The following is a 15,976-nucleotide window of genomic DNA, read 5'->3' as shown; positions in this document are numbered from 1 at the left end:
AACAGACGACAGACTATGTCAGATAGAGGCTAACGCTAACAGAGAACTGACTGTCAGCCAGGCTAACGGTAACAAACAACAGATTGTGTCAAAGAGGCTAACGGGGGGGGTGGGCGAGCCGTACCTGTTGAGCAGAGAGAACAGCCCCTTGGCGGCGGTGATGAGGTTGAGCACGGACTGCAGTACCTCGGCGGGCAGCTTGGTGGCGCTCCGCCCGTCGTACGTGTTGACCCTCCAGCGGCTCTGCAGGCCCATCTGCATGGAGTGCGCCACGCCGCGCAGGCCCTCCGTGTGGCCGCGCAGATTCTCGCTGCCCGTGCCGTACATCTGCGCAGCCGGGGAGAGAGGGGGGGGGGGAACGAGAACGGAGTGAGGAGCTGCTGAGTCGCACCGAAACGAGCTCGCGGGGTTTCGTCGCGAAAAATGGCCGAAAAACGCGCTCACGCCGGAACGCTCTTTTCCCCCCGAACGCTCCGCCGTCCGCTCGGGAGAGAATGTGCGCACGCTGGGCTAGTACAGCCATAGCAGACACCCGACCGTGGGGCCCATCCACACTCTGGAGCAGAGCCATAGCAGACACCCGACCGTGGGGCCCATCCACACTCTGGAGCAGAGCCATAGCAGACACCAGACCGTGGGGCCCATCCACACACTGGAACAGAGCCTTAACAGATACCAGACCATGGGGCCCATCCACACTCTGGAGCAGAGCCATAGCAGACACCAGACCGTGGGGCCCATCCACACTCTGGAGCAGAGCCATAGCAGACACCAGACCGTGGGGCCCATCCACACACTGGAACAGAGCCTTAACAGATACCAGACCATGGGGCCCATCCACACTCTGGAGCAGAGCCATAGCAGACACCAGACTATGGGGCCCATCCACACACTGGAGCAGAGCCTTAACAGATACCAGACCATGGGGCCCATCCACACACTGGAACAGAGCCTTAACAGATACCAGACCATGGGGCCCATCCATACACTGGAACAGAGCCTTAGCAGATACCAGACCGTGGGGCCCATCCACACTCTGGAACAGAGCCTTAACAGACACCAGACCATGGGGCCCATCCACACTCTGGAGCAGAGCCTTAGCAGATACCAGACCATGCTAAGTCCCTCCCTCTGACGCCCACCCCCAGCCTACCAGGGTGGTCTGTAGCGTAGTGGTTAAGGTCTGTAGCATAGTGGTTAAGGTCTGTAGCATAGTGGTTTGTAAATGGTAAATGGTAAATGGCAGGCATTTATATAGCGCCTTAATCCAAAGTGCTGGATAAGAGTCTGCCAAATGCCAGTAATGTCATGTCATGTCATGTAATGTAATGTAATGTGATGTACCAGGGAGCACAGCTTCTCTACGGCCTCCAGGATCAGCTCCTGGTGCCCAATCTTCTGCACCCCCAGCTGCTCCAGCTCCTGATAGGACAGCTGCAGCAGGTCCAGCCCACACAGCTGCCAATCAGAGAAGGGGTACTGCTGCAGGGGAGAACCCAGGCCTAGGGACGGGGGAGAGAGAGAGAGAGAGAGAGAGAGAGAGAGAGAGAGAGGGGTAGGGGGAGGGAGAGAGAGGGGGGAGGGGGAGAGAGCATGAGAGAGAGGGAGAGAAGGAGAGAGAGAGAGAGAGAGGGGGGGAGGGGGAGAGAGAGGGGGGGAGAGAGAGAGAGAGAGAGAGAGAGGGGGAGGGAGAGGGAGAGAAGGAGAGAAGGAGAGAGAGCGTGAGAGAGAGGGAGAGAAGGAGAGAAGGAGAGAGAGCGTGAGAGAGAGGGAGAGAAGGAGAGAAGGAGAGTGGGAGAGTGGGGGAGAGAAAGAGGGAGACAGAGAGGGAGGGAGAGCGTGAGAGAGGGAGAGAAGGAGAGTGGGAGAGAGAGGGAGAGAGAGAGAGGGGGGAGAGAGAGGGGAGAGGGAGAGAAGGAGAGAAGGAGAGAGAGCGTGAGAGAGAGGGAGAGAAGGAGAGAAGGAGAGTGGGAGAGTGGGGGAGAGAAAGAGGGAGAGAGAGAGGGAGGGAGAGCGTGAGAGAGGGAGAGAAGGAGAGTGGGAGAGAGAGGGAGAGAGAGAGGGGGGGAGAGAGAGGGGGGAGGGAGATGGGGGGAGGAAGAGGGAGGGGGGGAGGGAGAGGGAGAGAGAGAGAGGGAGAGGGAGAGAGAGAGGGAGAGAGAAAGAGGGAGAGAGTGGGAGAGAGAGAGGGGGGAGGGAGAGGGAGAGAGAGAGAGAGAGAGAGAGAGAGAGAGAGAGAGAGTGGGGGAGAGAGAGAGGGAGGGAGAGTGTGAGAGAGAGGGAGAGAGTGGGGGAGAGACGGAGAGAGTGGGGGAGAGAGGGAGAGAGTGGGGGAGAGAGAGTGGGGGAGAAAGAGAGAGGGAGAGAGTGGGTGAGAGATGGAGAGGGGGGAGAGAGAGTGGGGGAGAGAGAGGGGGAGAGAGAGGGGGAGAGATGGAGAGGGGGGAGAGAGAAGGAGAGAGTGGGTGAGAGATGGAGAGTGGGGGAGAGAGAGGGGGGGAGAGAGCATATTCCCATTACACACTTACATTTTAGTTATTAAGCTGAATTTAATACAAATCTGCTTACAAGTGCATAGGTGAATGAATTCAAGTATTTATTGTCTTTGTGAAATGCAGTTGGTCAGCCATAGCCGTCGTGGCTAAGGTACATGACAGGCACCTAGAAGGTTGTTGGTTCAAGCCCCGGGCCAGAGCTGTTGGGTCTTTAACCCTGCGTTGTTCCTGGGGGGGGTGTTTTTCCTCTGCTTAGTCTAATCAACTGTAAGCTGCTCTGGATAAAAGTGTGTTGTGTTACTCAGTACTTTATCTGAGCAATTTCAGAGTAAATAAAGAATTACTGGGTTTTTAAATAACATATTTTTCATCTTCAGCTTTTCCATATTGTGCTTCACGCGCAGGCAGCAGTTGCGCAGTGAACCGAACAGGTGACTTAATCGAAGGCAGCGGACAGGCGCTCGTGATTTCACAGCCGACGACAATATGAGGGGTTCTCTCTGGTTGGAAAGGGCAGCGCGCGTCAGTATCAGCGAGAGAAGGCCGTCTGATGAGCACCTGGGGGCTGAGACGCGTCGGAGAGCTCGAGCGTCACGGATTCGCAGCGCGAGCAGAGCAAAAACAAATTCACTCTGTACCGGCACTGAGTCCATCTCTCCGCGATTGAAAAGCCATAACAGACACACACACACACAAACGACGTGCCCAAGAGGACACACTGATAAACAAATTGGCACACACTTATCCTTACACAAGGGCTCCTTGACCATTAAAACACACCCACAATGCACTGCTTATAAATGATAATAGTGGTCTGTTGTGAGCAGCTTGGCGTGATCTCTTCAGCTTGGAGCATCGGGCCTGTCTCCAAAAACAACCACTGGGTGCCACCCTCTGGTAAGAATAGGCTAACATCAATTAGCATTATTCTTCGGGAGGAATGAGAGGCCTCCGATTATCTTTGAACCGTAGTCGTATCCGAAAGTCTTTTAGAATATTCCAGAAATCAGAGACTTCGCTGTGTGAGGTTTATTTGCCCCAACGACCGGTTAGAAAAGTTAGAAAGCCAGTTGGGAAAGCAACCTGCCCCGAACAAGTCTGCGCCTATCCACAGTAGTACAATAGAACTACAACAACGTCACTTCCAGATTCACAGCCAAAGTAAATTCAGACGGACCAGGCAGTGTAGTTAGGCTAATTACATTACATTACATTAACAGTACCGTGCGTGAAAACAGGTTCTTTTTTTAACCCGACGCGGCTCAAACGGGAAGAGCCCAGTAAGGACTGGGCTGGGCTGTCATGAGAAATGTCAAAGGGGTAGTTCGCTTTGAGTGGTTTCGTGATTCTGTTTCAGTTTCGGTGCATGAGTTTGATCGACCCGACAGGTTTTGTTTGTGATGAAGGTTATTTGACGTTTATTTGACTCGCTGACTTTACAATGGCTGCACAGAGGAATGTGTGTTGTAAAGCACGAAAGCAACTCCAAAACGGCTTGTACCGGAATGTTATGCTTTCGGGGGGCTAGCCATACAAGTAGGCCTACTGCATGTCATCGAAATTATAAACAATTATAAACATTAAAATGTGCAGGGAGTTTTTCCAACAGGGAGTCGTCAGTCGGTTATTGGCGGAAATCGAAAGGAACCCCCCCCCCCTCCAATAAAACATTTAAAAACTTGAGATCATTGCGGTTCGAGTGCCGCCAGTCGGTCAAGGTTCACGGATAAAGATAAGATTTGCTACAATAAAACAGACAGACGGGGCAGTGCCTGATGGAGTCACCGTGAGACGAGAAACGACAGGCGGAAAGGTTACAGGAATTCATAGCCCTAAATATTCATGTGTGTCAGGTGCTCAGGATTTTTTTTAAGCACAGTGAACAAGAAAACGAAAACACAAATCGTAGATCGGTCTAGTCCTAACTTCATCTTGCTTTTGAATATTTGGTTATGAATTCTGTCACATTCGTTACGTAGGCAATGGGGAACGGGGACAATTTTGTAAAGTCACGTTTAGCCTACATTAATGGAAAGAATCCCATCTCGTCACACTGACACTGTGCATTGTTTGGCAAGCAGGATAATCGGCCAGTTGCGCTTTTTCTTAAGCCGTTTAAATTGCGGTGTAGGCTACTGTATAAAAAGCCCAACACGTTTTCGCGTACATGCGTAGCAATTTCATGAATCACTGCACGGGATAACGTATCACTTAATATTTTATCTGTAGGCCAATGTGATCAAAGCTATGTTATTCGAAAACAATAACAACTTAATTAACAACCGTTTTATTGAACATGTAGGTCCAATGCACCAATAGTATTCAATTCCAGAATGACAAAATCCCGAAATCGTTGGAGTAACAAAATTGATCATCTGGAGAACGACGCGCTGCAGTGGCGCAAGCGGTCAGACCGTGTAACGACATCATCGCGCGCAAGGCTGGAGTCGCCCACTTTCCTTCGTCCTGTTCTCTTTGCGAACAGTTCTGCTTTGATGCACTGAACTTTCCTATATTATTGGTCGTGGGAAAACGCCAGCCGTCTGTGTTATGCCGCCATCTCGCTAACCTGACCAAAATTGGTTTGCGAATATAATTGCGACCGTCGCATACGATTCACCCTAACCTACTTCCTCATTCCAAACACACCTACACGTCCAAAAGGATTGCAGCTGTTTCTGTGTGAAGTCGACAGCCGAGTTTTTTTTTTTGTTTTCTCGTGTAAGCGACCTGTTAACCACCTGTAAAGTGCACGCTCTAATCTCAACAAAACAAAAATAAGATTTTTACCTTTGAGCCAATCGCTTACTCTCTCCGGACTCCACGAGGTGATAGACTCCATGATCCCAGTCCGAGACGATAGACAATTAGTTTTATTTCCGAGTCGGACACTTCGTCCGATTCTCCCGAAGCCCGGAGGAAGGCGAAGTCTAATCTCGGCTATAGGCACTCCCACCTTCAGGTAAAAGTCTCCGGACAGCCAATAGCAGAATGTTGTTCCAAAACTCTGTGTGAAGGCGAACAGGACCTACATTTTCCCTGACTGTCTTGCAGGGAGTGGTAGATGAAAGTTGAATTTCTACTTTTTTTTTTTTTGTAATGCCTCTGGCTCTAAGTGTATGTAGCAGAGGGAAACAAGGCCGTGCTTTATTCATCGATATAATCCTCTTTCTTTTGAACATTGCCTGTGGGAATAACCAATCGTGCCTTTCCACGAAACAAAACTGCTGCAACAAGTAAATACATTTGACTAATATTGGTTGACAGTAAAATAAAACACTTGGGTACATTGCAGTTTTGATTGTAATAACAATATTAATTGTGGGGTTTTTTTTGGCTAAACTCAACTCGAGCCTCCATAGCCTATGAATTTAATCAAACAAGCCGTGACATTTAGAAAGTCTTCTTCATTGATAAAAAAAAAAATTACATTTAAAGTCTGTGGAACCCGCTGAAAAATCTGATAGAGCTTTCTTTTTTTTTTACATTTTACATAACGTTTGCTTCCTAGATGCCCTGCAGCCTCATTTGCATAGTTCTGTGGTTTGCACACTCATCCAGTAACAGGGTCGCGTACTGCGTGTCCTGAACTGATTTATGTTGAATAACTGAAGAGTTACGGTGTCGGTGTTCACACTGGGAGCCACATCAACAGCTGCCGGATTCCAGATTGACGGATTTAACTGAAGTTTAAAGTTTAAGTGAGTAATGTGATTTGCTCTCTAGCAATCTCTGTTTCGTCTATTTAATGTGGCGAAGGAAATTATGGTGACTGGTAACCTTTGAGCGCCTGACCAAGGGTGTGACTTGTTTTGTAACATTGGGGGTGGGGGTTGTAATCCCCAACATACTCACACATATACAGACACACACACGCACACGCACACACACACACACACAAAAGATGCCCTCGCACCTGGCACACCACGTGGAGGAATCGGATCAGCGATAAACCGATGACCCCTGACCTCTGACCCCAACATCCCACCAGCCTTCCCTGGCAGGGCAACTCGTGTTCTGCCGGAGGCTCCCAGATGTAGGCAGATGGATTAGCCGCAGGCTAAAGCCTTGAAGAGGTAACACTGTTACCAGCCAGTCTGTTCCAGAGCGACGTAGGCAGTTGGATATTGCATCTGGGTATTAACTGAAGTAATTCCGGGTTAAGTGCTTTGTCCCAAGTTTCAGTGGGGGAATTAAACCTGCAACCTCCGAATTACAAGATGGTGTTTCCATACAGTCCTCTAACCATTATATTACACTGGAGGTGAGCTGGTTATGAAGTATATAATCTATAATATAAAGTGTCTGATGTAATGTGTGTAAGTATGTGTGTGGTAAGAACCCACACTGCGATCCAGTTTTATCAGCTGTACCGTATGTATCCCTGTGCATCCTGGGTACTGGAGGCAGTAATCAGCTGTGTGGAAGGCATTCGCTGTATGCGTGAGAAGAAATACTTTGAAGAAACTTATAAGATCCTGGCATCTCTTGAAGTGTATTATTATTATTATTATTATTATTATTATTATTTTATTTTTTTATTTATTTTAGTAAATATATTTTTAAGCAATCATAATAATAGTAAAATTGAAATGTTGTAATGATACTCATCATCATCTTCATCATAATCTTAATTTGTATTCTCTTGCCTTTCTGAAACCGAAGGGCCCTTAATAATAAAATGGTCCCCAAGTCATTGTGCCTAATAGGCAATCGGCACAAAATGGACGCCAGAGTTTCTCATCACTTGCTCTCCGGTCTGGAGCACCTGCTGTGTCGTCATCTCCGCGGGGGTCAGGCCAGCTCATCTGAAGCGCTCTCCAGTTCTGCCTGTGAAGCCAAAATCAATTCACACACACAGACACTCACACATATACAGACACACACTCACACACACACACACACACGCACACTGTTCAGAGTGCCTGGTCTCCAGTTCTGCCTGTGAAGCCAAGTCAAAATCATTCACACACACACACACAGGTGGATGGCTGCAGAAACTGGAGTCAAGTCGGTTTTAGGCACGGGAAGTGAAAGGTGTCAGGTGGTGGTTAACCTAAGAAGGAGTGTCTGTGTGGGTGTGTGTCTGGGTGTGTGGGTGTGTGTCTGTGTGGGTGTGTGTCTGGGTGTGTGTGTGTGTGTGGGTGGGTGCGTGTGTGGAGAGAGAGGAGGGGTCCATGTAGAATAAGCCTATTGAGAGGGATGCCACATTACTGGTAGCCACTGTATCCCAGCACTCTGGCGAGACATTGAGAAATAAAGTGTTTTTATTTTACTCCTTTGTTGAAGAAATGTCCAGCGGGTATAACCAAAGCTACAACGCCCAACGTCCTCCCACATCTCCTGGCGCGCGTATGTCATCCCAGTCCTCAAACGGGCAGATTCACTTCTGCTCTTTACCCAGCCTTTTCAAAAGTCAAACCGCGAATCAAAGCCAAGAGGAGAAGGTCACGCCATGAGAGAGCTCCCGCTGCGCTCTGGCGCCCCCTGGTGGTGAGAGCTTTAAAGTTCAACAGAGGGGGAGAGGCGGTGACAAAGGCCCGGCTCCCTCTGGCTCACGTCACATGAAAAATCACAAAAGAAGAGTGAACCTAACTGCATTTAGATCTCCTTTCGGCCAAATGCACATTGACGGTAGCGCAGCTTTTATTTTCACAGGCAAAGATAAAGCCTCCATTATTGAATGGAGATTCCCCATACAAAACTCAGTTTAGTCCAGGGCTCAATTTAATCTGTGCCTATGGAACTGGGCCATTGTCCCAGTGTTGGAACACCTGGTTGTATTTGTAAACAGGTCAGGCCTGTAGCCTTTGCATTTCCTCAGTGTTGGACTGTAGAATAGTTGTTATGGAAGTGGCCCAGCAGGAGGTTACTAGGTGGGGCACTGGCATTCAGTAAGGTGTTTAACTGATCTGGTTAGTGTCCAGCTGGAGGGAAACAAACGCTATTTGGTAAATGGTAAATGGCTGGCATTTGTATAGCTCCTTTATCCAAAGCGCTGTACAATTGATGCTTCTCATTCACCCATTCGTACACACACTCACACACCGACGGCGATTGGCTGCCATGCAAGGCACCGACCAGCTCGTCAGTTGGTGGTTAGGTGTCTTTCCTCAGGGACACTTGAGACACACCCAGGGGGCGGGAATCGAACCGGCAGCCCTGTGACAGCCAGACGACTGCTCTCACCTCCTGAGCCAATGAGACGACTGCTCTCACCTCCTGAGCCAATGAGACGACTGCTCTCACCTCCTGAGCCAATGAGACGACTGCTCTCACCTTCCTGAGCCAATGAGACGACTGCTCTCACCTCCTGAACCGATGTCGCCCCGCTGTTTAGTCGCTCTGGAAAAGAAAGTCTGCTGAAAAGGTGAATTCGAGAGAGCTCGTGCGAAAGTTTCGTTTCACTCTCAGCGGCGAAGTTCTTGGGAAAAGTCATTTTGTGCCACGTCTTACGTCCTGCAACGGAGGCCGTATATTGAATGCCTCTCTGTGGGCGAGTACCGCTAAGGGCCTTTCATACGTGTGAAAGAGTCCCACAGGCTTTTCTGCTCACAAACGTTAAGGATGACTGGATTCAATCGCCGTTTCTCCTTAAGTTCAGCCTTCAAATAAATTACTTTTTTTTATTTCTTTTTTTTTTTTTTGATTCAATGCAAACTCAATTCTGAAGGTTGCTGAACTGTTGCATTTAAAATGAGTCATAGTTACGTAGCTGTTGACTCTGCATGCGGACGTGAATGGATCCTTGTATTGCGACACAGGGTCAATGCCATCTAGCCAAACAGAGTTCAGACGTCAGTGTCATCCGACCTGCCTTCATCGCCGCTGACCGCCATGGCTGCACAAGGCTTACGTTTTCGGCATTGAGCAGACACTCTTATTCAGAGTGACTCGTACTTTTACTTAACGTCCATTCACACCACGTATACTGTAGCAATCCGTGACATTTAGCCGATGCTTTTAAGGGCTTGTGTCTGGGCGAGGGGCCTCAAGTCCGAATACGGGGATTGAACCACCGACCTTTGCGGGTCCCCGTCATGTATCTTGACCGCTATGCCACAAGCTGTATGCGCCTTGCTCAAGCAGCGAACCAACCGGGAAATTGAACCAGCAACCGACCGGCCCAGTTCCCTAACCTGCACGGCTGCTCCATTTCCCCCTAGTTTGCATAATAAGAAGCCCGTTTTTAGTAGACCACACTGCACTCTGCTCCATAATATTGTATGTCATCCACAGTGACTGAAAACTCGCCTGTCTTTTTGAGAGAGAAATACGTGTAGAATTAATTGCATGCGGTGGTTTGCGAGCCAGAGGTTAGTAGTGTGGTAAGTTTCAAGACTTGTTATTTATGGGGTTCCAGGCTGCCTACTTAAAGGCATTACCTAGGATTAAGTGTAAATATACAAAATATGATAATCAGGTATTAAGCACACATACCATGAAACATATATTTAGATGTGATGAAAATTGTTTAGCTAATTCACTGAGTGCAGCAAGTGCAGTGTTTCCTCTGAAATCGTAGCTTATGTTTGACTGTGAAACGTTTCATTACGATATAAAGCAATTTGGCATGTCTATCTCCTAAGTCACCGCAACCATAATGTCTGGCAGTTTTTGGAATGATTGATTGGTTGGCTGGGATATTGCTCGCTGTAACCATGGCGACGGGAGATCACCACGCCTTCAGTACTGATGAACATTACAACCATACCTTTGCACGTTGGGACACGCTGCGATGATGATGTGCATTGTGTGACAAGAAAACTTAATTTCCTTCTGACTCCAGTCCGACGTTACTGTGAAATAGAAATTAATTCGGTGTTCTTGCGTAAAATAAACAATAGCCTACCATTTATAAATGTCGTTTTATACGCCTGACCTGTTCTGTGCTCAAAACGGCCGGCTGAAAATGGGTAATCACAGGCACGAACACGAATGTTTTAAACATCGCCCGTTGGCGCTTAGCCACTCTGAATATTTCTCGCATATTTTTCAGGAATTTTCACGGGTTGTCGACCGTTCGTTCTCCTTTTACACTTTTCGCCAGCGATACAGAGCTGCTAATTAATTATCTCACGGCTGAAGTCTGGAGAAAAGCGATTCCTTTATGACACTTCTATATTGGTGGTTTAATTCAGCTTGTTTCGCACTAAACGCTGATCCGTGACTGGTGGTGTGGGAGTAGTCCTATATTTCACTAAAAAACCTCTGGAACACTGGTGCCCCCGCTGCCATCGATTTCTGCATTTCCCCCGTAAACTGATTTAGTGTGATTGGCCGTCTTATCGCCAGTGGGCTGTCTGTATGATTTGCGACCTCCTGTTTGGCGCAGTCACTAAGCTGGCGCGATACAAAAAAAAAAATATATATATATATATATATATATATATATATATATATATATATATATTTATATTTATATTTATATTTATATTTTCCATATTACTAGCAATAAAAACAGGTGTCGAGATTGGACTGCTTGGATTTAACTGGCAAGGGCAAAAACACTTTTTTTGTCGCTGTATAGCATTGCCAAATTACTGCTTATTATTGCTTAGGCAAAAAAAACGGATTTTGACTCATGCGGAACGTGAATTTGGATCGAGTTTCTGGCTTCACCTGCGCGTGCACAGCTCGTGTATGGACGTTGTTTTTTTGTGGGGTTTTTTTTGGGTGTGGTGTTACTTTGAGCAGTTATATCACCAACGGGAATAAACACAAGCGTTCCCTGGGCCACTTTCACGTTTCCATTGTACGCATTTAGCATTTGTGTAGTCACCCATTCATATATACTGCTGGATATTGAGGCCAACTGAAGTAATTCAGATTAAGTCCCTCGTTCGAGGATACAATGACAGGCCTACCGATATTCATCCAGGATTCGAATCAACGACCTCACTCCCAAACAAATTCTGCTACACTCTCAGGGACAGAGGAGGTATAGTTTTGTTCTTCATGGATCAAATTTCCTAAATGTACCCTGAAAGCACTGTGACGTTCCTTTGTTACCTTTAAGTACAAATGTACAAAGGTACATTTTCCAAGTAGAAAAAGGTACAAATCACTTGTATATTGCTGGCTAGGGGCACAATATGATGTACCTATCGGGAACCACCCCAGCAACAAGAATTTATACCTTTTAAGGTACTTTTATTTCTGACCGTGCACATTTCCCCCTCTTTCTTTAGCAACCCGTAGCTGTGCCAGAGTACTACTGTGTGACTTATTACTAGCTTTGAGTTGAAACGACTTTGGTAAAGGACACAGCAGCATGCTATGCTGAATTTATGTCGCCATAAACTTAGCACATCGAGCTGGTGATAACATTTCTATTTTAAATTAATAGATTATTATTATGGCCTGTGTTTTGTCGCCTGCACTTACACCTGTATATCTCTAATATGTAATATTATTTTAATGTAATATCCTCTTGGTAAATATATTTTTTCTTAAAGGGACTTGATCTTGGTAAGATAAAAAACCTAATAGCACAATAATAATATACAAAAAAAGAGAAAGCCCTTTGAATTCTCTGCCTGGTGTATTTTTCAACCAAGTATATCTGCTAGCCCCCCCCTGTAATTAACAGCCTGTTGCTCTCTCCCTGATTGTGGAGGCTGACTCACAACCCCACTCCTCCATCCCCGCCACCTCCCCCAAACTGACGTCAGAGAGGTAGGGAGTCCCCCCCGCCCGCCCACCCCGAGAAGATTATCGGCTTCAGCCTGGAAAATCCCCCCACCTCCTCCAGGTCGGCGATTCTCGACTCCGTCTCCGCCTACGCAGAAACCCCGCCATTCAGCCGTTCGCGATTCCCTGAATGCGCTGCCCGGCACAGTCGCGAGACAAGCCGCAGACCGCGAGCTTTCCTTCCGTAACCGACGGGAGCGCCTTTTAAACCCCGCAATTAACGCACCGGTAGAACACAACCTGGAGACAGACGGTCTCTCTGGGGTTAATGGGCTCCGGCAGAAGGAGTGATGTCATCGCTGTTGCCGGTCGATATCTTGAATGTTTAACCGCTTGAGCCCCGCTCTGTAACGGGTGGGAGGAGAGATGAGTGATAGACTCATACCAATCAGTGGAGCCAGCACCATTTCCCGGTCCCTTACGCCTCTCTCTCTCTCTCCCTCTCCCTTCCGAGGTAATGAATCTCTCCCCACACCTCTCTCTCCCTCTCTCCCCCTCTCTCTCCCCCTCTCCCTGCCGAGGTAATGAATCTCTCCCCACACCTCTCTCTCTCTCTCTCTCTCTCTCTCTCTCTCTCTCTCTCTCTTTCTCCCCACACCTCTCTCTCTCTCTCTCCCTGGTTGATGGAAGGTGTCGCCATTTAATCTGGGGCCGAAACTCACTTACATTCACATGAGCATTTCAGTCATTTGACAGACGCCTTTAATCCAAAGCGATTTACAAGCGCATAGGTACTTCCACAGGTGAAAAGCATCAAATCCTTAACAAGTAACATACGCACGGAGGGCTGTTACAAACAAAAAGACGGTCATCGTAAGTGCAATCTTTAATTTTATTTTATAATTTTTATTTATTTATTAAGAGGGTTAGACAAGAGGGATATAGGAACATCAGGAGGGAGGACTGAAGTATTGCATTACATTACATTATTGGCATTTGGCAGACGCTCTTATCCAGAGCGACGTACAACAAAGTGCATACCCATAACCAGGGATAAGTTCGCTGAAAGACCCTAGAGGGAAGTACAATTTCAACTGCTACCTGTTCAACAAAGATAAGGACGAGGGCCTTTTTTTTTTTAAAAATTTTTTTGTTGAGAACAAAGAAACAAACAGAGCAAAAGTGACCAAAGTTAACTATCCAAACACTGCTTACCTAGCCAACTAAAAATACCGATACACAAAGCAAGTCACAGAGACAACAATTAAGGTTCACAGGGAGGTAGGGAGGGATGGGGAGAGGTGCTGCTTGAAGAGTATAGTCTGCACAGGTGTGTTTGTAGTCTGTGTTGAAGTATGGGGAGGGATTCGCTTCCTGCGATGGCAGCTGCGATGCGCGCGTTGGTCGGGCGCCTGATGGATTTGTGGCATCCTGCCATATGCTGGGGGCAATCTGGACGTTGAAGATCGGGTGGCATTCCCTCGCCCAATCACCATGAGGGAATGTTGTTGCTCTCTCTCCCTGGCCTTGTCTTCCATCGGTCTCTCTTGTAAAGGAGGTTCCCATCGAATGAACGGTTCATGATGACGGTGATGGTGATGGTGATGATGATGATGATGATGATGTTGTTTTCTCAGAAACTCGGTCTACTCCCGAGGTGCCTGAGATTCCCACATCCATAGCCGTTCAACGGCAGCCGGATACTGCAGCTTGCGGCTCTCCAGGACCAGGAGTGAGGATCCCAGCACACCCTGCGGCTCTCCAGGACCAGGAGTGAGGACCCCAGCACACCCTGCGGCTCTCCAGGACCAGGAGTGAGGACCCCAGCACACCCTGCGGCTCTCCAGGACCAGGAGTGAGGACCCCAGCACACCCTGCGGCTCTCCAGGACCAGGAGTGAGGACCCCAGCACACCCTGCGGCTCTCCAGGACCAGGAGTGAGGACCCCAGCACACCCTGCGGCTCTCCAGGACCAGGAGTGAGGACCCCAGCACACCCTGCGGCTCTCCAGGATTGCTGATCACACTAGCATACTATATTACACTATAAGCCACAGCATGTGACCTCACAAATCACTTTATATATAAGACTAAGAATGTCCTGTTATGCTGCGAACAAATGATATTTTCTTCAGCCGTGACTTCATTATGAACAAGTCATGATAGACCTGTGACACAAGCCACGGTACCAAATGACGTACATCGGGTACGTTACAGTCGTAGAGCTCACCGTGCAGCTGAGTCGGAGCTATCGCGCTTTCCACACCGGGGTAGTTAAACGTTATGATTCATGCAGATGTCGCGGATATTAAAATGTCCGCCTGGCGTCTCCCAGCGAAGTGGAATTAAAAGCATCTCTCCTTTGTGAATTAGCAAATGGGCTTCTAAATTCCTTTCCACAGCTTCCAAACTTCTGACAGTGGACCCTAACAGTCTTTTGTTTTACTGCGACAACAACACAAAACCCCGAGAGGCAGCTTTTCTAGCCCCCCCCCCCCCCCCCCCAAACATCCACTGAAGAATTACTGGGTTTAATCTCACAGAAACAAGTGCTGCTCTCTTCTCCAGCTCTGGGTAGCACAAGATTTATATGCCTTGGCGCAGTATCCAGTGCGCAAAGATTGTGCTTGTATATCTCCTCCAGGTCCATATAAAGTAGCCTTTATTTTCCTGCTGAAGTCTTTGACCTTTTTTTTTTTTTTTACCAACAGGAATGTCAGGTAAGTTCATCACATCTACAACACAATGGAATACATCTGGAAAACAATGCGAAAACAGTCCGAGAGTTTAAGCCTCATTAATGTAATGGATGTAATGTCTTGAAATGAGACTTAAAGTCTCGTTTCTTTTCTCCTGAGTAGAATATATGAGCTTGTTTTATTTAAGTCGCTGCATCGCTTGAAATGTGTATTTGTTCAGAGGCTGCGGTTGCAGCAACTCGCCGGTAGAGGGCGCGAGAACGCTCATCTCTGACGAAACCAGAAAGGGGCTGACCGAAGCCCGTTTAGAGGCTGCCAATCGCCGCTCGTGCACTCAACGTTACATTCACAAGGAGAATTGCAGCAACTCCATTCTCAAAGAAACAGAGCGAGCTTTTGCTCCATTAAATCTTCAGGAGTATCCGATTGGAGAGACGCGATTGGAACTGAGATCGGAACACCGCTTGTAGGAGTGAATTCGACCCCGAGAGGAAAATAAATCCGTGTTTGCATTTGAACGGTACTATTTGAAGACCGTGTACACACACAAGTACTGACTCGGATCCACCTCGTAGACACCTTTTTTGGGCGACGCTCTTTCTGCGTTGCAAACCTGTCCTTACCTGCCTGGCTTCTGATTGCTTGTTCAGCAGTACTCTCTCGTTTTCTCCCCCTGACCACTGAAACTGCAATCTGTCTACGAGAGAGCGGAATCCGTCGACGTCATTTAAAGGGATTATCGTTGTTTCTAGCCAGCTAGCCATAACTGTGTCACTCCGGCTCGCGTGTCTCTGATCAGGCGTACAGCCGAAGAGTTGATCAGTAGATTCATATTGTTGGACCTACACACCAGGGAGACGCCAATACCTCCCCGAAAGCACTCGACCACAGCCAGATTTGGACGCGTACAAGTTTCCGTTGCTGTCAGGAAAAGGGAACCGAGCAAAATGCCACTCGCACAACTAGCAGACCCCTGGCCTAAAATGGAGCTGGTCCAGTTGGAGACCGAGGTAAGAGGTACACAGGTGTTGGCGGCGGTGGCGGTTAGCACTCCCGCTTCCATATTTAGGAACTATTCACCTGGGGGGGGTTTACAGGTGCACGTGGGGCAGCTTACTGGGGGGTACGGTACGACGGATACATACTTTTC

The 15,976-nt window shown here is 48.0% G+C and overlaps 2 protein-coding genes across 9 annotated transcripts in view; one reads left to right on the top strand and one right to left on the bottom strand.

The window, feature by feature from the left end:
• Positions 1-5,500, bottom strand: part of cnksr1 (connector enhancer of kinase suppressor of Ras 1) — a 50,478-nt gene extending 44,978 nt beyond the window's left edge. For 2 of the 7 annotated variants that reach the window (XR_009709064.1, XM_061247215.1), the window contains exons 1-3: positions 5,286-5,478; positions 1,345-1,502; positions 125-327 (exon numbers count right to left, since the gene is read on the bottom strand). Coding sequence is in view for 6 of the 7 variants with exons in the window: in XM_061247215.1 (XP_061103199.1) it covers positions 125-327; positions 1,345-1,502; positions 5,286-5,337 (413 nt within the window). In the remaining variant the exon portion in view is untranslated. Of the gene's footprint in view, positions 1-124; positions 328-1,344; positions 1,503-5,285 lie in introns of all 7 variants that reach the window. The other 5 variants (XM_061247217.1, XM_061247218.1, XM_061247219.1 and 2 more) reach the window with 5 other exon arrangements.
• Positions 5,501-15,147: 9,647 nt separating this feature from the next.
• Positions 15,148-15,976, top strand: part of rps6ka1 (ribosomal protein S6 kinase a, polypeptide 1) — a 62,250-nt gene continuing 61,421 nt past the window's right edge. For both annotated transcript variants that reach the window (XM_061247199.1, XM_061247198.1), the window contains exon 1: positions 15,148-15,836. In XM_061247199.1, coding sequence (XP_061103183.1) covers positions 15,774-15,836 — 63 coding nt within the window. In that variant the 5' untranslated portion in view covers positions 15,148-15,773. The remainder of the gene's footprint in view (positions 15,837-15,976) is intronic.

Source organism: Conger conger, chromosome 1 (genome assembly GCF_963514075.1).
Source record: "Conger conger chromosome 1, fConCon1.1, whole genome shotgun sequence".
NCBI classification, from domain to species: Eukaryota; Metazoa; Chordata; class Actinopteri; order Anguilliformes; family Congridae; genus Conger; species Conger conger.
This window is presented reverse-complemented; position numbering and strand designations above follow the sequence as displayed.